General features: G+C 31.1%; 2 protein-coding genes across 2 annotated transcripts; one reads left to right on the plus strand and one right to left on the minus strand.

Annotated features, from left to right (window-relative positions):
• The first annotated feature begins 6,322 nt into the window (after positions 1 to 6,322).
• On the plus strand, positions 6,323 to 7,986 carry LOC18054611 (zinc finger protein CONSTANS-LIKE 5). Its single transcript, XM_024178100.1, has 2 exons — positions 6,323 to 7,134; positions 7,282 to 7,986. The coding sequence occupies exons 1-2, from the start codon at positions 6,400 to 6,402 to the stop codon at positions 7,675 to 7,677; spliced, it is 1,131 nt and encodes a 376-aa protein (XP_024033868.1). The 5' UTR covers positions 6,323 to 6,399; the 3' UTR covers positions 7,678 to 7,986.
• A 6,141-nt stretch (positions 7,987 to 14,127) lies between these two features.
• LOC18054612 (probable receptor-like serine/threonine-protein kinase At5g57670) lies at positions 14,128 to 16,833 on the minus strand. The gene is made up of 10 exons (XM_024178101.1): positions 16,701 to 16,833; positions 16,470 to 16,588; positions 16,274 to 16,392; positions 16,033 to 16,154; positions 15,546 to 15,944; positions 15,206 to 15,460; positions 14,961 to 15,118; positions 14,648 to 14,863; positions 14,376 to 14,525; positions 14,128 to 14,274 (listed from the first exon to the last, which is right to left on the minus strand). Exons 1-10 carry the CDS (start codon positions 16,831 to 16,833, stop codon positions 14,128 to 14,130), a joined length of 1,818 nt encoding a protein of 605 aa, XP_024033869.1.
• Positions 16,834 to 23,115: the final 6,282 nt, after the last annotated feature.

The following is a 23,115-nucleotide window of genomic DNA, read 5'->3' on the forward strand; positions in this document are numbered from 1 at the left end:
ACATGGATTAGTTTGAATTCTGAATAGGTCTGAATGTCTGAATCTGAATAATATGTTTGTTTTTTCGTCTGAATCTCAGAAAATAAGTATTAAGTTGTTTGTTTTTTTCAACTTAAAAAGCTGAAAATATGTACTTTTACATTTGTATCCTTATTAAATTTGAATGTCAAATAAATAATATATTAAATACCACAATATTTTAACATTTATAAGTAAAACTATATTCAAGTGAATACATAATTATTTTGAAATTTTAATATATAAAATACCATAAATTTCAAATTTTATCGTATATAATATAAGAAAGAAAAAACAAGGATATTTTTATGTGGGGTAAGTATCTATGGGTGAGTTTTGGGATAGACATGAAAAATAAATTATAAAACAGGGATATTTTTGACATTAGCAAGTAATTGACTTAATTCAGATTTCTCCATTAAGTAAAAAGCCAAAAAAATTAGCTTATTTTATTAAGTCAAAATTATCTTAAAAGTCTCATTAAGTTATAAAAACAAACACCTCTAATTAACTTAATTAATTAAGTTAAGTCATTTTAAGTCATTAAGTTAAAAAACAAACGCCACCTTAGTGTTATGGAATAAGGAAAAATATGAATTTATAAGAAGTTTTAAGAAACCCTATTAAATTTGAAAAAAGTAAATCTTTTCCAAAATTACCCCATGAAAAATCATTGTCAATAAGGACAATAATGTCATTTATAAATTCTAATAAAGCAAAATTTCCATAATTTATAATCATGGAAATTTTGGCATTACAATTGATTTCTCTACAGATTATCCGGTGAAGAGATTGAATTTAAAAAAAAATTAAAAAAAAAACGTATTTCATTATACTACTCATTATTTTTCAAAGTATTTAATTTGACGATAAAATTGTACTAATAAAAACGGCTGAAGGTTGGTTCCGTATCAAAATATTTAGCTTTTTAGTTTTAGTAAAGACTAAAGAGTTCATTTTCTTTTTATGTTTTTATTCTTTATCAACGTAGTTAAATGGATCATTGTCATTTCATCATAGACGAGTAAAAAGGACTAAGACTTTAAATTAAAATAAATTATATAAATTAATTAAATATTTTATACTTAAATATCGAGTTGAATTTTATTAATTTGAGAATCAACATTACAATACTGTAGTATCTGGAATGTGTGTGGCCTCTCTGCTCTTGTTCATAATTTATAATTTCTAAAAAGTCAGTTCTTGTAGTTTTATCATTTTACAGGAGCTGATATGAAAGAGACAGGGAGCAATATAAGATTTTTTTTCCCTTCTTCATTTGGCAAGAATGTCATGGATTTTGATCAGAATCTTTAATTACGTCTCAAAGTCTGAAAATAACCCAAACTTCAATTTTCGTTGAACTTGAAAGTAAAACTTTTGTTTTCTGTTTTCCTCCTTTGGCAAGACAATAAAAAAGTTCCACTTTTGTAGGTGAAATGAAAATAAAAGAATTGAATCAATAAAAAAAAGGTTCCACTTTTATAGGTGAAATGAAAATAAAAGAATTGAACGTCATTTAATATATATATATATATATAGCTTCAATTTATTTTCTCGAACTTCTTATTTTTATCTAATAATTTTTACAAATATGTTTTGTATGTGAGACAAATTCTTAGGACTTCCCCGTTAAATTAATGCCGAGTACTGTATTCTCACATTATTAATTCATTAACAGTTTGAAAAACCAGCACCTAAGATAAAAAATTATTTAACTTATGCTTTCAAGAATAGGGTAAATATTTGTTTACTTCTTATATTTTGGTTTAGGTATTCGTTTAATCCCTATATTTTTTAAAGTACCTCAAAACAGTCTTGTAGTTAATTATATTATATTTTTTTTATCCTTGTTTTTTCTTTATTTTACAATAAATAATATTATTGACATTAGTTAATTTATCTATAAAAGTTTAAATAGTAAATTAACCAATAAATATTAATATGAAAGAACTATTATTTTTTAAGACCCATGCAACTTAACTTACTAATAATTTATTTATAAATACATTATTATCAGCCAACTTAAAACAATGCAATGTTTAATATCCTTGCAATAATTTTAATAATAGTTATTTTATAAAAAATTTACCAAATTAATCCTAAAAGTAAAATAATAACTTAAAAGTTTGTGGAAATTTTTATGTTATTTTTAAGGCTAATTAGATAAATTAACAATTTTTTTTCATTAATATCCGTGGGAAGGCAAGGATATTATTGTAAAAGGAAAGAAAGACAAGGATACGAGCATAACATATTTAACAACAAAGGTGTTTTGAAGTAATTTTTAAATCATAGAGACTAAATGGATTCTTAAGTTAAGATATAATGATTAAACGAGTATTTACACCAAATAATATATTTATAAAATAACATTATTCTTGAATTGAGATTCAATACCATTTCTTCTAAATACAGTAAAACATCTCTACAGTGATACAATTATGTTGGAATAACCTTCATATAACTATAAAAATTATGATCTCAATTTGAGCTAATTATAAATAAGAGTAAACTCTATATTTTAATAAGTTATAAATCATGTCTTAAATTAACCTACCTCTATATAGTAATAATTATTTGTATATTACAAAAAAAATGTCATATACTATATTAAAATAATTTGCCTCCTCGTAGTACAGTTAGACAATGAGAAAAAATATTAGAGATAATACAAATGTTTTGAGACTTTTAATATAGTTTTACATATTTTCAACAATACATAAATGATAAATCTATATACTAATTTTTTTGAAAGTAATTTATCACTTTTATTAATATCTATATAGTGAATTTGACATGATTCATTTATTTATGTAGTGAAACAATAATTTTTATAACTATATCACTTACATTAAAGATAATTAAGTCAAAATAATAATTTTAATAACTATATTTTGATTAAATTATAACCTCTATATACTAATAAAATTAATTTAGATCTACGTTATGATTTCCTCCAACGAAACGAGTCTTTATCATTCGGCGAAGTCCTCAAGTGGAATTCCGTTATATTTTATTAGTAAACTTCAATAAAATTATTTTATATTTACCAACCGAAAGTTTATTTTTTAGCTGATTAAAATTTGTTTTCTTGCCACGTACTTCGACTCAAATCTCGACACTTATCGGACAGGTCACCAATCTTTAGCTTTAAACAGTGAAGCAGATATGATATTTATTTTCAATTTTCTATTATTATCCCATGACATAATAATAAGGGCAGAAAATACGCGGTTTCCGAAAATACCCTCCATAAGAAAACAAAAGAATGAGGGAGCAAATCAGAAAACGCAACACGGTTTGCCGACCCATCACCTGTCTCCCGCATGTGGCATGCTGACAGTGACTTTTCTTGAATTCTGTGCCAAACTCTTATCAATTGCGAGCTCAAGGGTAGTCTCGTCTTTATGAAAAAATCGGAGATAATTACATTTTTAATGCATTAATATGCTAAGTCCGCATATGAGGTGACGTTGTATCCAAACAAACTTACCTGAAATTCTGATCCCGCCCACCCCCTTTGTTTACTTTGGCCTCGAGTCGCTCAATGTTAACTTCATTCGAATTTGATTCGCTTTCGTGGAGTTAATATCAGTTTTCTTTTTCTTTTTTTAATAAAAAAAATTTGTTGCTTCAATAGTTGAGTTTCAAGTTTGAATATATAATGATTTTATTTTATCTCACAAGTTGTATTTAGCAATCTCCAACTTTTATACTAGAATTCTCTTACCATTTGTTTGGTGATTTTTTTTTTTTTCAGGATAAAAGGTGGGGACGAAATTTGCATTAATTTTGTAAAATCTTAAACAGTGAAATCATAAATGTCGCGTACCCAAAAATATCAATGAACCATGATGTAATACAAAATACTGGTACTGATATTTCATACATATCTAAAAATTTATCAATTGGATATCTTATTCTTACTCGACAAACGAATAAGATTTAGTGGAACCCATCTGGTGGAAGGGCATGGCAATATAGGCGTATAATTGGTGGACTTGCCCTATTAATTCAATTAATGGCAAAAGTAAAACCAATTAACAATTGCCAATGTGATTTCCCTATATCCTAGCGATTAGCGCATTCATGGAATTAAAGTAGTATCATACTTTGCGGCGTGACTATGTTGCACTACATGTAAATAATGCCATTACATTTTTTTTATTAGTAATAATTTTTTAGTATATTTACAATTTATATATTTTTGGTATATGTATAATTTATATGTTTTTACAAAGTGTATTGTGAAATAATATTATTACTAATAACAAGCAGAACGTGCTAGCGATAATGAAAAATTGTAGAGATTATTGCTTGTAAATGCTGTTTTAGAGTAGGACCTGCTTTAATATTTTCATGATTGATAAATATTGGAAATATAAGAAAAAAAAAATCTCAATTCACATTTTCAATGGAATTGATACCTAGCTACAAAAACAAAAAAAATCACGAAGCATATTAAATTTCATAATTTTTTTTATCATTTTGAAGACAATTGTTGATAGTCATAGATATCTAAAATATGGATTTTATATAGTAAAATTTCTTTATAGTGATAATCGATATAAAAATAACTTAAATGTAGTCATAAAAAATTATGATCTCAATAGCTAGTTATAAATAAAACTAAACTTTATATTGTAATAAGTTATAAGGAACTTATTTCTACGTGATAATAATTATCCGCATATTGTAAAAAATATATGCTATCTTATATCGAATGTTTAAAATTGAATATAATATTTTTCTAAAATTACTTGAAGCAATGATTTATTCTTTAGACTTCTAAAATTAATTTGCATATTCTCATCACTGCAGAGATTTACATCTCAGTCTTTTAAAATTATATCAATCTCTTATATTAATGTCTATATATAAGATTTGACATGTTCCATAAACTAATTATCAATATAACCTATATCTTACTACTATGTCACTTGCACTAAGGGTTACAAAGTCAAAGCAAATTTTTTTTTTAACTATAACTTTATTAAATTATAATCTCCTCATGTAATAAAATTAGTTTGGTTTTAATATTATGATTATAGAGAGATTTTATGCTGTGTTTACTTGTTGGAGTGGAAGTGAGGAGTGTGGATTCCTCCCACTCCAGCGTTTACTTATTTAAAATGGGAAGAGATTGGGAATCCCACTCCGTGGGCCCCACCCATTTTTTGAGTGGGGAGTGGGAGTGAGACTCTCATTGGGGGGAGGTGGGAGTGGGAATCCACTCCCACCTCTCCCTTTTTTACCCTTTTATTTTTTTAATTTAATATTTTATAATTAATAAAATAAAATAAATAATATTATATTTATTTGAATAATATTATTATATTTATTTGAATAATAATATTATATTTAACTAAATAATAATTTGCATTGATTATAAGTTAATATTATTTTAAAATAATATTATTATATTAATAGAGAATTAATAAATATAATATTATTATATTTATTTTAAAAATAATAGTACTATATTTATTTAATAATAATAATAATAAATAGTTTATTCTAATAAAATATTAATTTTGTACTAAATAATATTATATTATTATTTTATATAATAATAAATTTAATATAACTATATTGAATAAAATAAAATAAGGTTTCATTTTATATTAAAATCAATAATTTATTGTTCATAATTAAGAATATTAATAATTATAATAAATTTATAAATATAATAAAATAAATATTATTCATTAAATATATATTTTATTAGTTTTGTAATTAAAAACTATAATTTTTTAAATAAGAATAAAATTGTAATTTAAAATTATTTACTCCCAATTCAAGACAAAGTAAACACATAAATTATATTCTGATCTCTATTCCATACTTCCATTTCAGTGTAAGTAAACAACCTACTCCTACTCCCACTCTACACTCCCAATCTTAAGATTTACACTCTTCAGGATTCTCAATCCAATTTAAAAAGTAAACGCTACTTTACTGTAGAGTGTAGACTATTGTACTAAAAAAATAATATTGAGAACCCGGCCCGTTTAAGTAGCCGGGTGTTCAAACCCGAGATCAGGTTCGCCTCAATCTTTCTTCATTTCTGCATCATATTGTCTGTCACTTGACATTGGGTCCCACGTCGGCACAGACACATGACAACTACGTCTCCTAAACATTATTAAAAATCCCAAAAAACTCGAAGCAAATTAAACCATTTTCCATGGCCAGCAATCATCCACGTGTCCAATTACTACTCGTCATCAGGTAGATTTCTCCTTTCTTAATTCTTAGCCAAGAGAACAAAATCCAAAAATCAAAAACCAAACATCTCAAAAACTAGTCTTTGCATTCCTCCACGTTTACTCCGGAGACCAAAACTCAAAGAAAGAAAGAAAGAGGCTTTATTTAGTAATGCCCATGGGAATTGAATTACATAGCGTGAAGGTTATTTCCGGCGGGTGGAGCGTGGCGGCGAAGCCATGCGACACTTGCAAAGCGGCGGCGGCGGCTGTTTTCTGCAGAGTTGACTCTGCTTTCCTATGCCTGAACTGCGATTTAAGAATCCACAATTGCATGAACAAACACGCGCGTGTCTGGATGTGCGAGGTCTGCGAGCAGGCCCCTGCGGCTGTCACGTGTAAGGCTGATGCGGCTGCCTTGTGTGTCACGTGCGACAATGATATCCACTCTGCCAACCCTTTAGCCCGGCGCCATGAACGCCTCCCTATTGAGCCGTTCTTCGACTCGGCTGACTCGATTGTCAAGTCGTCGGCTTTTAACTTCCTGGTTCCGAGTGATCAAAATGGCGGCTCAGAGTTTACTGGCGCCAGTGAACACGACGGCGTGGACTCTGCTTCCTGGCTGATTCCGAATTCGAAACCTGGAATTGAAAACGCGGGTGAAATGAAATCCGGGGATATGTTTTTCATCGATCCGTTTATTGATTTGAATGATTTTGATTATCCGAATTCATTTCAGAATCATCATAGCGCTGGCATGGACAGTGTTGTGCCTGTTCAAACAACTAAACCGGAACCAATTCCAGCTCAAGCTGCAGCTCCAATTCCTTTGATCAACAATGAAAATTGCTTCGATATCGATTTCTGTAGATCCAAGCTCTCTTCATTCAACTACCAAAGCCAAAGTGTAATTATCAAACTCAAAGCCACAATTTTCCTTTTTTTTTTTTGTTTTCCGTCTTTAATCCGCTGCTGCTGCTGCTATGAAATAAAATTAAATAAAAGCACAACAGTTACAAACATACTCTAATTTTATTCAATTATATGGTTTCAGGTTTCATCGTCATCTCTTGATGTTGGAGTAGTTCCAGATGGGAACTCGATGTCCGATATTTCGTACACATTTGGCCGAAATATGAGCACTGGGTCCGGCGCCGATCCAAGCGTCACCGTATCGGCTCCTGGTGCTAACCAGGCAAGTCAACTTTGTGGGATCGACCGAGAAGCTAGAGTTTTGCGTTACAGGGAGAAGAGAAAGAACCGTAAATTTGAGAAAACTATTCGTTATCATTCACGTAAAGCTTACGCCGAAACTAGACCAAGAATCAAGGGCCGGTTCGCGAAAAGAGCCGAGGCTGACTCCGAAGTTGACCGGCTTTACAAATCTGCAGCTTCAGCCGCTGGTGCCTACTTGGCCGATTCTCAATACGGCGTCGTTCCCTCGTTTTGAGGAGTAAGAAGCGGAAATTCAGTGTCATGATTCTGTCCTTCTGGGCGTATTTGCTAAATAATGAAACTAGAATAATCGTACGGTTGGTGTTTAAAAGTTTTTAACATGTGTAAAATAGGGTAACCGGTGGAGTTTAAGCCGTTTGATTGGCAGAATTATGATTCTGATTCCTGATGATGATGATGATAAGTCATTAAGATTAACATCACCGAGATTTGTCAGCCCGTGTACTTTTTCTGTAAGGGCCTTCTGTAACTCTTACATCTGTTCAGTAAAAATTTTCTCTTTTAATTTTGACTCTCTACTTTATTTTAGTTCTTTCAGACAGGAATCTAATTCTGAATCCCTATTGGCCGGTCTGTTTTTTAATAATATCTTTAATGCTAAATACCCTTTTGGTGTAATCAAAGGGCGCTGAATTTAGGTGGTTTTTTTTTAATGTTTTATTTGAAAGTAATAAAATAAGTTTAAAATTCCATTATTAGAAAGGGAGGATGGATATAGTATAAAATTTTGATGGACCTTAGAAGAAAAGATTTTCCAGGAGTTCTGGAACTTTCTCTGACAAGACATGGGCTGTTCACGTTAATGACAGATTGGCTTTCCAGGAATGCTATGTATCATCCGCTGAACTTTGATCGCTACAATCATTTTTGCTTTCTGAGTATCTAAAAGAGGAAATTAATTTTTTTTTCTTTTTAAATTGGTCCCCTGGATCTTGCGATCATAAAGCTAATCCATTTGATATTGTTTGTTTATATTTTTGGAAATAAAGAAAATTATTTAAAGAAAATAACTATGAGGAATTGAATTAAGTATTGTTGAGATCTAAGAATTGACTTGATGACACTTTTAAGAATATTAAATAAAATGTAGATGTTTGTGTTGAATTTTATAGATCTTGTGACACATTACATATATGCTCATGTATGGTTAAAATTTAATTATTTATACGTTATTATTCAATAACTACAGTTAAAAGACTGTATTTTACTATTTTTAATTCCAAAAATAATTAAAATAAATCCATTTCGTTTGATAAAGTAATGCCCAAAAAAAAAAAAAAAAAAAAAGCTGACTTGCTTAAAGTGCTTTGAAACTGATAATCAAGATAATCTTTAACTGAAACTTATTGCTTTCATGTTGGTAGGACACCCTACACATACATACTGGGTCAGTTTAGATTTCTCAGCACTACAACTAAATCTACGAGGACCAGCATCGACGTTACACTAAAGTTGATTTTGACGATTGAGAATTTGAAAAAAATTTTTGTCATTTTATTATTTTCCTATATATACAAATTTTGGTATTTTTTATACCTTTAGGGGAAAAAATGGGAGAAGAAAAAACAACACTGAATGTATCATTATTTTTGTTAGAGACAAACATAAGACATTTAATTATCTAATTTAAAGGACTATTGTATTAGGTGAAGAGACATATCTTACTTATATGCACAGTTGAGTTATTAAAGTATTTTGACAGTTAAAGTTTGATTTTAATATCACTTGTTAAAAGTTGTAAGAATATATTCTATTAGATGAAGCAACATTTCTAATTACAAGTCTAAAGGATTCTCTCTGACTAATTAATATCTATCGCAACCTAATAGTAATTGAATTAGTGGAGTGTGGAAGGAGGGAGGGAGGGAGGGAGAACTAAATCTAATAATGCTATTGTTGATGTCAAGTACCTTGAGAGCTGTACTTGCAAGTCAAAGCTCAAAATTAACCTTTCGGGATTCTTTTTTCCATAACTCTTGTGATATAGCCTCTGTTATTAACAAAAAGTTAAAAAGTGTTGGGTTGCTTGAATGTGTATCAAATAACATATAAATTTTGCTAGATAGAAATTTGATTAATTTTGGTTTTTATTATTGGTTGGCAAATGATTTTCTCTTCAACTGAAAATTTTGTACTTTTCTAAATAGATGTAGCAGAACTTCCATGAATAAAAAACATTTTATAAACTAGTGCCAAACGAAGAAAAAAATCATCTTACTATGTACACACACAAGCATATAATCAATTTATTAATAATTAATTGATAGAGCATTTTGTCACTGTATCCTATATTAGCAGAAATTTTAGTATTAAAAAAATTCATATCGAAGTAACCATTAAACAAGATGATGTCGAGTTTCTTAAGATTACCATATAAAATTTTCTGAAGATGAGAAATTCACTTTAATAAATATTTTTTTCGTGTTAACGATTATATTACAAATTTCACAATTACAAAAACTTGCTTCCGGGCATCTTGAGGCAGTTAGATCTTCGCTTTCAGAAACATTTCCTTACCATATTATTTGTGCCCTTTCGAGTGCCCCCGTTACGACGATGCATAAGAGATTTCTTTTTTATCTTTTTTTTTTCCTTTCGATTCATGTAATAATTAGAAATTGCAATATCTACAACTAGTGGCTGCAGTTTTCGTTGGGATCATTTTCCAAGCTCTTGAAAGCAGCCCATACCGATCCAAAACGATCGAAGCAGTTGATGCCTTAGGAAAGCGATGTGGCTGGGTTCTAAGTTTGGAGAAATTCTACAGTAAGTTTGGTCTACACCGTTTTCCAGAATTAAAAATAATTGGTGCGATATTGGTTTAGGGTTGAGGTTCAATTTCCTAAATGTTTTGCCATATTTGATATAAAGTTTTAATTGCGGGGACAGTAATATGCATGGAATGTCAATCTTTGCATATCAAGAGTCTGCTAGCTGTTTCCTTAGCCACAATCCACAAGCATAAGTATGTCTAATGTTTGATTGAAGTTCTTTTATGTTTGATCATCTCATTTAGGTTTTAATTAATTTTTTTGATCCGATGAGTTTGGTAGAATTCATTTAGTTTAAGTTCGAAGATGATGAATAATGATGGGTAAGTTGATGAAGCAGGAGTACATAACTGCATTCGAAGGATAAAGACAATAAGTATTTTGTTATAAATTTGTGATGAAACGTTTTTGTCAATAGTTGTTGAAATTTATCCATGCCAAAAAAAAAAAGTCAAATGTGGTAGTATGACTACATGAATTTAAATAAGCCAAAAAAAAAAAATTCGGTGTAAATTTTGGAGTGATGTAAGAAATTTGGATTCAAATTTGAATAAGGTTTGGGGAGAATTTAATATACGTTTATGATATAAAAAGAAGGGAAAAACACTAATAGATAAATAGACCTCAAATTTTTAGGAAAAGGGATACAAAAATTCCTAAAGTTTAAAAAATGACACTTAAACCCTAATTCATTAATAGATCCAGTTTGATTAAATAATTAAAAGATTATTTTAGTACATTCCCTCACAAATCTAGTGAATTTACCTGAAAGTCCTTATCTAAAAATTACAAACTTAAGACACTAAATCGATTAAACTTAAAACCCTATCAAAAAAATCACAAACCATTAACTCCCTAACTCGCCACACATAGACCTTACCGTGGTTTGTGCCGCCACTCGTACCCAGCCGTTGTTCGTGCTGTTGCTTGTGTCCAGTCACTGCTTGCGCCCAGCCAATCATGACGCTGCTCTTGCCATGAAGCTGCTGTTCGTGGCTTAAAGCCACTGCTGATTAACTTGTTTGATTTCAGAGAAGGCAAACAAATCTGATTAACTTGCATTTTTACAATGCAGAAGAAAATTTCTGCGCAGAAAAGGGGATCATCATATATGGGATTGCCTTTGACACATATCTAGTTTTTCCTAGTCCTTAGTCTTTATTTAGTTGCTTATCATGTATGTTTTTCTTGTTTCTCTCCTGCCAATAATCATTAAAGAAAACAATGAATTTGCTTTTTGTTGTGTGATCATATGTTTTGAATCAAGAAGCTACCTCTAATTGTGAGGAGAAAGTTGAATGTTTCCAAGCAACACAGAAGATTTGTATTGGTGTTTTTGGCTAATGAATATGAATATGAATTTGAGGTAATGAATATCAATAAACAAAACATTTATTGATAACCTACATAATAAAACTTGTGACTGTGGTGTCTATTAAATTGGATTTTTATAGAATTTGCTTGTTTCTCTCCTGCCAATAATCATTAAAGAAAACAATGAATTTGCTTTTTGTTGTGTGATCATATGTTTTGGATTAGGAAGCTACCTCCAACCGTGAGGAGAAAGTTGAACATTTCCAGGCAACACAGAAGATTTGTATGGGTGCTTTTGGCTAATGAATTTGAATTTGAGGTAATGGATGAGAACAACAAAACATTTATCGTTAACCTACATAATAAAACTTGTGACTGTGGCGTCTATCAAATTGGATTTTTACTGCAAACTTTCAACCCTTATCAATAAGGGTATATGCGTAATTCTATTAACAATTTATGGGCAAAATGGATAAGTCAATATACTCACTAGTATGTTTGAGGGAGATAATGATAATTATTAGTTGAAAATAATTTTTCTGTTCAAATTAAAAAAATCGGTTAATAATTTAGGCTTTAAGTGTCTTTTTCAAAATATTAGGAGACCTTTTTATTCATTTCTCTAAACGTTGGGGGATGTATCCATTTTTTCCCTAAAAAGAAACAAATAAAATTTAAATTTAATCGTGTATATGCATAAATCATTTAGTGAAAAATTTCTCCTCATATGGTACTTATTATTATTAGTATTATTATTGAAAGATATTTTTATTAATCAGAAACAAAATTAGAAGTACAGAGCAATTCAACTAAAAAATCTTTTGGTTAAACAAGAAGTTCAAAACTGTAAATGCCAATAAAAGAAGAAGAAGAAGAAGAAGAAAAGTCTCATACAGCTTAAATGTTCTAATTATTTTTCAAATTAAGTAGAGAATTAAACTACATGTGATTTATATATACATATCTGGTCGATCGCATGGAGTTCAATACATTCATTTCCAATTCTTCCCTTGAATAGACATTGCAAGCAAGATCATTGATCTTCTCTGAACTATAATAATAATAGATCTTGTAGCTACCACTAAAATTAATCAAATAAAGAAGACCTAAAAAAGGGGGAAAAAAAAAAGAAAATCTTTTGAGATGGTTTCATTGGTGAGTGAAGAACAAGTCGTGGAGATGGAGATGGAAGAGAAAGGGACGTGAGAAACACAGGTGTCGGGGCTTGGAATGCATGTGACGTAAATTATTGTGAAAAGTGTGGGACCCATCACGAAAGGGACATTGAGTGGGGCCATGTACCTCATCCCCTTCACGTGCGTCACCGCCCCACGCCCCCATCGCCCCGTGGGCTCACTGCGACACGGACCCTTAGCTAGCTCTCTGACATTGACGTGGTCCTCCTTTTCTTCTTATTTCCCCACTTGCTCTCCTAAACACCATCTGTTTTACCTTTTCATCCACCGGCAAGAGTCAACGGGTCGACCCGATAATAAACAGTTACATGTCTTTTTACAAGATTATTTTCCCTTTCGGGAAACGGGAATTGGGTTTATTATTAACTTAAACTAGACTTTTTAAGTGATTTCTTGACTCGTGAACTTTATTGTTTGTGACTGTGAGGTTAGCTATGGAGGTATCATTAAATCCACAATATTTTCCGATAATAAACAGTTGAATGTCCTTTTACAAGATTATTTTCCCTTTCGAAATTGGGTTTATGAACTTTAGTTTAAACATTTTAAAGCGATTTATTGGTTCGTGAACACTATTGTTTGTGATTGTGAGTTTAGCCATGGAGGTTACGCTAAGTCTACATGATTTTAGATGAATAACCTTTATTTATTTATTTATTTATTTTGACATGTGTCTTTATTTAAATATATAATCATTTTTAATCATTTGTGTATCGATCTTGTTGAATATTACCCTAATATATTATCTTTAGATCGATTTTGTTCGACTTTTCGGGCTTGTCCTTAGAGCAATTCCCGTTCTTGGCGTTGGGCATTCATCTATATTCTATCCGAGGGCTTTTAAGGCATCAGGCCCATTTTAAAAAGTTTGGCCCTTCAAGTGGTTCGCACTCTGTAAAATGCCTTTATGCATCTCATTTCGTGGGATTTTTTTTATTGTTTTACTTAATATTTGGAAGTATATTCCGTAGTAAAAAAAATAATACTTTCTCATAGCTAGAAACCGTTCATTCGGTTTGTATACTGGACTTATTGATGTATTTGAGACACATTGGTGATAATAAGAATTGCAAAAGAAGAAAAATTTATTCTCAAATACATCTATATTTGATTTGAAAATTTTACAAAGTAAGCCCACATACAGTAGATCAAAATAGTACAATATTTCCATTTTGCATATCTTTAGATCTATAAAAGAGCAATGTTATTCTTCTCAACATGAGATACAAAGAAGAACAATGTCACTCATTGTAAGATTAATTAGAGAAAATGAATATAAAACCCTTTAGCTACATATAGAAGGAAACCAAACTCTACCCGGTTGTTGATCTACTAACATTCAGTTAACTATATCCATTTCATGTCACCAGAAACCTGAATAATCTACAAAAACTCCTCCAAATCGATATCTGTTGGCACTTCATATCCGAAAAACATTGAGCAATCATCAAGCTCATCAGATGTAAACTCGGGCATCCTCCAGCTTTTTGCAAATTCAGAGTCATGGCCACTTGTTAGAAGCTCTAACACCTTGTGAAAATAGACCAATAAAAGGTTCAATAAAGATTGAAACTTGTTCTCTGCAGCAAATGGGTTGAAACTTATGGAAACTGATTAAAGCATATATGTACCTCACTCATTGATGGACGCCATGCTGAGGTTTGTCTCACACAATAGTCAGCTGTTAGCACTAGTCTATGCATTTGATCCGTGTCATATTCGCCTTCCAGGCTTGGATCAACTAGCTCTGTGAGATTACCAGATTCCATCAGGGGCTTTGCCTGTATGTATATGAAACTCTTTTGAGCACCAGAGTGGTTATAAATGACTTTAAGATATTAGGAAAGGATCCTACATCAGTATATAAAGTAGGAAATGTAACGTTGTCGAGAGTTTCACATACCCATAAGACAAGATTTTGCCTTGATGAATCAACAGGTTTCCGACCAGTTATGATCTCCAAAAGAAGAACCCCGAATGCAAAAACGTCCGTTTTCTCATCAATGATTCCATGCATAAAGTATTCCGGTGCTAAGTACCCGAATGTGCCCTCAATCGGGATCGCAGCGTGGTGGGTGCATTTATTTGGCAGCCATTTTGCCAGTCCAAAATCAGTAATCTAAACAGAGAAGAAACTCTAGCTATTATATTCGGAATCTTCTTTGAGCAACACTTTTACTGCAACATTGATACAATTAAGTTGTTTGATTATTTACCTGTGGCTCAAAATCAGGGCCCAGAAGAACATTGGAGGCTTTTATGTCTCGGTGTATTATTCTCCGCTTGCAACCTTTGTGAAGATAATGCAGTCCCCTTGCTACTCCTAGCACTATCTTGTATCGAATAGGCCACTCGAGTGATTTGCTTCTTTCATCTGACAATTCTTTCAAAATTAGAAATAAAAAAACCGCAATATCTTGTGAATTATGCCAACTTTGAGAACAGACTCGTTGTTTCTTACCATGCAATGCGGCATCCAAATTGCCATTTTGTGAGAAGTTGAATATCAGATAGAGTCCATTTTCAATGCAGCAACCCACCAATGTTGCCGTATTAGGATGGCACACATGTCCAATTATGCCCAATTCCATGAGAAATTCTTTCTCTTTCTTTGCATCTTTGTTGTCTTTGGCCAATCTCTTCACTGCAATTTTTCTTCCATCCGAAAGATTGCCCTTATACACTTCTGAGTATCCTCCTTGACCCACCATATTTTCTGAACATCCAAGCAACTAATTTAAAATTAAATTTTACCAATAATGCATAACATTTTGTCATAGGAAATTTTGTTTACTTATTACCTGAGTGGAAGTTGTTTGTGGCACTTGAGATTTCCTCATAGCTGAAACAAGTTAACAGAGGCTGATGCTTTTCTTTATTAGATAAACTGCCATTTCTTTTTCTTAATGGTGAGCTGAGGATTGAAGTAAAAAATTTTCCGGGTGACATTCGCATCCTTGTGTTGGATAGGCCTTTGGTCTTGGGAGCTTGAGGAGGAGACTGTGAGATGCTCGAGTCCTCGACGCTAAATGTATCATCTTCTGTGGTGTTAGATTCTCCTTCAAGTTCATCTAGAACAGTTCTTGGTGAAGGGTTTTCACTCTTTGTTTCCCCGAAAATGTGCTTTTCAACAGGGGAGGCTACTCTGCCACTATCATTACTCTTGTTCAACCACCTTGAACTCAATTGACAAGTTTCTGCTGTGTAAATCACATATTTTAGAGCCTTTAAAATTTAAATTGATATAAATATTCCATCAATGTAGTTATGGAAATTAATAAGCAAGACCTTCGGATTTTGCAGAATTGAAACTTGAACTTTTTTGTGGTTCCCTATATTTCCCAAGCGATACTATTGTACAGCCTCCTGGGGCATGCTGAAAGCAGTACCTTGTAACATCTCGCGACATTCTTATAAAACGAATTTGGAGGGACAATAAAAAAAGAAAAAGAAAAAAGAAAGAGATTGAATTATGATAGGCCATACCAAAGAATAATTGAAATTTCTGTCAGAGAAATTGGTTTCTTACTTATTGGAATGATTTCTTGAACCGCGAAGAACAAGATAATCAGCTGAAATGGATTTTGCTTCTTCGATGAGACCTCTTCCAATACTGGTGCTAAACCCCACTTTAGCTTCTAAATTTACCTGAGAATTTTATTTGAATGAGTATTTTTAACTTCGATGTTGTATTTTCAGAATATTGAGGCAAAAAAAATTAATACCTGCTTAGACTGGCTGGTTCCGGCGAATTCTCCCAGCACTGATATGACATGAGCTTTTGCTCGTCGAATCTGTGATTGCCTTTTCGCCATTGATCCACGCTTCTTTGATTCTTCTCCAACTGCTTGATTTTATCAGACATTCACAAACATTATCAACAATGTTGAAAATATTCAATTTGTCTCCATTTCACTCAATGCCATTTGTTTCAAACGATTATAAGCAATACTAACCAAGAACGTGTATGGCCACAATTCTGTCATTTGGTTGAGCAAGGACTTTGATTGCCCACGAGAGAAGTTCCTTGCTATCATTTGGGTCTAATGAGATTCCTATAAGTATTTTTGAAGGAGCTGAATGAACCATTGTATCAAAAAATTGGCCAACAATTGTCAATCAAGAAAATTTGAATCTGGTTATTGACCATGAGAGCAATGAAACTCCACTTAAGATTATAAGTAGAGGGGCTAGTATACAAGCATGATTGAGGTTAGTAGGAAGAGTGAACCAACATTCACTTTTATTGTATCATTCTTGTTTAAGAAGCATTAAAATCACTTTTAGAGACTTGGGAAGAAGTGAAAAAGTGATCAATCTTTTGTTTTGTGTCTATCTCTTTTACCTTTGGAAAATTTTTGGACCAAGATTAATGCTATGGTTGTGGATGCTTTGGGGTATAAGCAAAGGTGCATGCTGTTTGTGGCTAGGTGTATTTGATTTTGTCTTGCTAGCGAAGCCAAAATTCATAACTCCTTTTTTTTAATAAAAAAAAAAAAAGCGCTTCTTCGATGGATTTGGTAGGAAAGTTTTTATTTGCCACCCAAAGAAGTCTCTCCCCTTTATCATGAATGAAACTTTCAGATGACACTAGCCGTTTAACATGTTTCATCATGGATAAGAGAGAGAGAGAGAGAGAGAGAGAGAGAGATTGATTCATATAATTAATGTTTTCGTTTGGCCATATTCATTATTCTAACAATTATGGAACGTAGCTAAAGCTTTGTCTTAGGCTACACATTACAAGCGTGTCATCTAAGAAATGTCCTGTACATTACAAGACAATCGTGAACAGCAACAACAAATCTATGATTACATGTAATGGTCGGGGACCTTATATATTATAATTTTGCAAAATTTATTGAATTACACATAATTTTGCCAAATTCGGTATCTTTAATTTCAATTTTTGTTTATCGAATTATCTAAAATAAATAGAGGAAATGAACTTCGGGACCCCTAAATTTTGTCCTAATGTAAATGCAAATCCCAATATTTTAACTAACAACCATTATTTCAATTTAGGCTTGGCTCTACTGTTAACGTCAAGCATGCATCTTATCCGATTACTCCTTTGTAAAATCGATCTCACCTTTACAATTACATAATAGAATTTAACGATATGTTTCATATTCTCAAATAAACAAAAATATGAATAATAAGATGTTTATTACTTGTTTCAAAAAATGTTAGGATATACGTATACATTAGATCAAACTTTAGGGATGCCGACATCCTTCAATTTTTATTTTTTATTTTTTTCCATTTAGAAGAAATTTAATGTTAGACAAGAATATGTATTATAGATCTAAAACGAGATTTGCGCTGTGAAAAAAAATAGTTGAAGCATACCGAAATCTTTTTTTTTTTTTCTCCTTTTTGGATATGTGGGTGGGTATAACCTCATCTGTATAAACAATCGAGCGAGTAATTAATTAATCATTAAAAGAATCGCAAAATTACGAGCTGTGAGTAGAGCTCACCAATATCATTATATTATAATAAAAGACACAAGAATCTGAAAATCATATTCCAACACCATTGGCTTTAATATGGGGAAAAAAATGCTTATGTTATGTAACACAGTTGCTTACACGTAATCAATCATTACAAAATTATAAACAAGAGAAAAGAAATTTCATTGGCTTCGACATAGTACAATTATCAGATCAGTTATAAAAAAGAAAATATCATTTTCATATGATATACAATTATTGTTCCCTGTTCTGTCGTATACACCAAATTATTTATGATGTTCCGAAAGTGGAACACAGTTGGAGACATGGGGCTTCAAGTTTGAAGTTCAAACTAAACCAATATCAATTCATAAGTTCGATTCAAACTTTTTCTTCTTCAACCCGTATCTGCGAAATTCATTTACAAACTTCATTGGCTACACTTTCCCCGTCTTTTTCTGACCCATATGTGGCTTAATAGGATCAATGTTTTCTTTTGATAGGAGTTTTTTTTTTAATTATTATTATATGAAGTTTAAAATCGTACCTACACCATATATATGATATAAAATTTTTAAATTTCATATTATGGGAGAATTATAGTTCTAAATGTACACTTCTTTTATGTTCAATGGATAAGTAAGTAAATAAAAATGATCAACGAGTTATATTTTTTATTAGGCTGAGATTATTTACCCTCTAAAAATTAATCTAAACACTTATTTTAATAAATTATTTGTTACAAGATACATGTCGTATGAATTACTAATAAGGTCTCTCTCTTATAAACTAATATTATATAATTACTCTAAATATTTATACAGGATACTCACCATGGAATATATAATTCTCTCGCCATAAACCCTTAAAAATATTATTTTCTATTTAGTTAAACAAGAAGCAAACCAATACTTTTAACATATTTTGAATATATTTTTATTTTTTATTTAAAAATGTATTTTTTATAGTCTTATCCTTTTTCTTCTTCTTTTTCTTCCTCTACTACTTCTTCTTCTGCTCCTTTTTTTTTTGGGGTGGGGGCAAATGGCCAATTTTTTTTTTCAATTTTTAGGTTAAAAAATCAGGGTATAAAAATCAATATTGAACATATTCTTTAATAGACAAAAACTAATAACTAAAACTTATGTTAAAGAATTTGTTTAGAACATAAATTGATTCCATTGTTGTATACACTAAATTGTTATTAATTCATTTTGGATGTGCTAAATAATTTGATGTGTTTTGAGTAAATTAATTTAACTAGCTTAAATAAGGTCTTTTTTGACATTTTCAATAGTGTATAAAGTAAAACTTATTTTTTTAAATTTAGCGCACATGTATAAAGTAATAAAGTGTGCAGAGTAATTTTCAGAGTGTAAATAACCCCATCCTTTTTATTATAATTTTATTTTTTTCCTTAATAATATATGGTTTTGGTTTAAATGGCATCATATTAATTAAAAAAATAATAATTGAAAAAAGCTTGTTTGTGACGCCTTTAGTCCAATCTTGTGTAAGGATTCATGGGGTGACTGACCCACAAAAAGCCCCGCAAACTTGAACCGATAAGCATGCTACGTTGAGCATCACGGTTGTGAGCCTTGACATCGCCCCATCGGATGCAATTAATGTGGGCTGATCGAAAGACGGGGAAAGAATCGAGGCAGCCGGTTGAAAAAAATAACCACCTTAACGCTCGACTTTGCAGTTTGGTATTTATGGTAGGTCATTATTATTAATAAGACCAGATGTCCACATATAAACATATACATATATATATATATATATATATATATATATATATATATATATATAAGGATAGGAATGACACAACATTTTTAATTTATCATTCGTTGTCTAAGAGTAGGAGTGTAACGCTACTCATCTAAAAAATTATTTTTATCACACCATCTGGATATTATGTGAATGTCACATCACTTACAGAGTAAAATATTTGGAATATAGTGCTACTCCTATATCCTATGTTTATTTAATAAAATTTTCTTGTATGTATTACAATTATTTTTAAAGCTCTCAATTATGATGATGTTGAATACTCATAAATGGGGTTTATATTTAAGAAAATAATTAAGTACTTTGTATGACTATATTTGATTAATAATGTGATATTTATTTTCATTAAATATTTTCTTTATTATATACGCCCATATCAAAAAAAAAAAAATTGATATCTTACCCTCATTTTAATTATTTTGAAAATTCATTGTCTATTTAATGAATGCCGCATTTTTTTAATAATTATCATGCATCCACTCTAAATTGAACGTACTATATCCTTTTTGGGATTAAATATTTGACCTCTTATTTTTCAATACAAGAAGCCAACTAATTGGTTTATTTTCTAATGAATACCACATTACTTTATATTTATTTCATAAACTTTTGTTATGTATAATATAAGGTATGCAAGTGGATGTCAAATAACACTTAAGGATTAAATGGTAAGTTAGTATTTACTTGTTTGGATGAGTCATTTTAGACAAAATCGCTATAATCAAATCCATCTGATTTTAAGAGGCTACTCAAAAAGGTTCAGAACTAAGCTATTTAGAAAAAAAAGGATATGATTGGTGTGACAAATATATATCAGACAAATTCTTTCAAAATTTGACAAAAATAATCTACTGAGCAGTGCAAGGTGTGAGCTAAAGGAAAAAAAAAAACAAAGAGTTTGAGAGAAGTGTGAAACAGATCTGAGAAAATTATTCATACAAGACATCGTGTTGGTTTCAGATTCTATCATAGGTATATCATACTCATTATTATTTTTATGTGATTTTGAATATTTTGGTTGTGAGATAAGGAGCTTGTTCCTCAGTTCTCTCAGTTTTTTTTTTTTTTTGGGTCGATGTAATAATTTATTGTTACTAGATAAGTTAAATTAGTTTTGAGATCTTGTTTAATTTTGCTTAAGATTTCTTAGATTTAAAATCCATATTTCTGGAATTCGTTTTTGATTATATAATACCATTTTTACGAAAGGGAGATAAATTATTGATAATTTTATTGTAATTGTAATTGTATTTTTAATTTAGCTTATGATCGAGGTTTGAATATCTTCAAGTATGATTATTAAGTAGATTATGTTCTACATATTTGACTACAAAAATAATCATCGCTTACAAAATATTGAATAGAAAAATACTTGATAATTTGGAAATTGGAAAGATTAGGTAAACTATGAAGTCAATTTGGATCTAGATATTAATAATCAAGCAGTTAAATGACGTGCTTTAGTATGGTGTATAGAGTGTTTGGATTCAACCAAAATTATTTCACACATAAATTATTGCTCTCTCATTTAGAAAGGTTTGCTATTTTATTAATTGAGTTTGAACAATCTCTTTTCTCGATTGTTAAACTTACACATTATCCAATAATAGTCTAGTTCCTGAGTAAATTAGTCACATGAACAAAAGGGGAAAAATAGTCATATTACTCTTCACACCTAGAGTTCAATGAAATTTCTTGTTATCGTATCGAAGTACCCTTAAAAGTAATTACTTACAATGACAAATAAATAGATAAAATGGAATTTTCTTTTACATGTACACATGATATACATATATCATATATGTGCATGAAAATCAGAAATTTGATTTAAATTCTAAGAGTAATTTTAGGGACTCTGTGATCCAGAAGAAACTATTGACATACGTTATTTGAAGTATCCTTATTATTAGGGTAGAAATGTCATCCACACGAATATAGTCTTGTTCACTAGAAATTTGCTGCTCAAAGCTCAAAAACGGTAGTGTAAAATTTCCTTTGATGGTTAGGTAGCTAGAAAGCCAATGAAGTCAATTATTAAAGCTAGCTTTTAATTCAACATTCAAATGCACAACTCATCAATCTCAAAGCTATGTTCTTACTTCATTGTGTAGCTTCACAATCATCTTGCAGGGTTAATTAGCTACTGAAAGAGTTGATCATAATGGGGAGCAGACCAATTGATATAGCTCGACAATATTGCAGAGTCATTGATCCCAACAGGCCTAGCCGCGTGAGTTGCAACTTTTGTGGACATGAAATGCAGGGGATTACCCGTTTCAAGGAGCACCTTGTTGGCAAGAGAGGGGATGTGTTGCCGTGTAAACGCTGCCCTGATGATGTATGCAAAAAAATGGTTAAAGCACTCGTTCAGCTTTCTCTCAAGAGAGAAGAGAAGGAAAGGACATCAAGAGAGGCATTGCAAAGCAGAATGAGAAATAATGCTCCTCCACCACCACCACATTCAAGTAATAGGAAAAGGCCACCAGCTGCGGCTGCAGCTGATTTAGAAGCAGAAGAGAGAGCTTTAATGGAGAAGGTTATCAAGGAGAGTCTTCAAACTTTTGAAATGGAAAAGAAAAAAGTTGCCAAGTATGATGATGATGAAATAGAGGCTGCTATTCGTGAGAGCATGAGGTCTTACAAAGAGGAGCAGTGGAGGCGTGGAGAGGGTTGCAGTAAGTATGCAAGGGCAGGACCGCCATCATCTTTTGGTGATTATGAATCCATTGATGTCGATTCTGATTATGATAGTGATGATGATTTTAGTTTTTAGTTCATTTGTTGTGTGTGTATGTGTGTGTGTTTTGCTTTTGGTTGTGATGTGATAAATTGGATCTTAATTATGTATGTGTTGAACTTATCTGACAGCTCTTCTATATCATATGTTTTTTGTACTATGGTTTAATTACTTAATTATATCATTATGGTTGAATTAAATAAGGATTCTATGATTTGTTATTGAAAATGATATGGTAGTCGTTCTTGATTTTGTTTCACGATGTGTTGTGAGCAAGATACAGACCATTTGGTTAAAAATCCTTTATATATGGGTATTATAAAGACGACCAATTCAGTGAATCCTCATTGTTTTGCAGCTGTTTTGGATTTGTTTGGATGTTGA

Source organism: Citrus clementina, unplaced genomic scaffold (assembly GCF_000493195.1).
Source record: "Citrus clementina cultivar Clemenules unplaced genomic scaffold, Citrus_clementina_v1.0 scaffold_1, whole genome shotgun sequence".
Classification (NCBI taxonomy): Eukaryota; Viridiplantae; Streptophyta; class Magnoliopsida; order Sapindales; family Rutaceae; genus Citrus; species Citrus x clementina.

Excerpts from the sequence above, each read along its gene's own strand:
- LOC18054612 (XM_024178101.1), bottom strand. The coding sequence starts at position 16,833 with ATGGTTCATTCAGCTCCTTCAAAAATACTTATAGGAATCTCATTAGAC. Across the intron at positions 16,589-16,700 it reads TGTGGCCATACACGTTCTTG|TTGGAGAAGAATCAAAGAAG; the intron begins GTTAGTATTGCT and ends AAAATCAAGCAG. Across the intron at positions 15,461-15,545 it reads CACAAACAACTTCCACTCAG|AAAATATGGTGGGTCAAGGA; the intron begins GTAATAAGTAAA and ends TTGGATGTTCAG.
- LOC18054611 (XM_024178100.1), top strand. The coding sequence starts at position 6,400 with ATGCCCATGGGAATTGAATTACATAGCGTGAAGGTTATTTCCGGCGGG. Across the intron at positions 7,135-7,281 it reads TCAACTACCAAAGCCAAAGT|GTTTCATCGTCATCTCTTGA; the intron begins GTAATTATCAAA and ends ATATGGTTTCAG.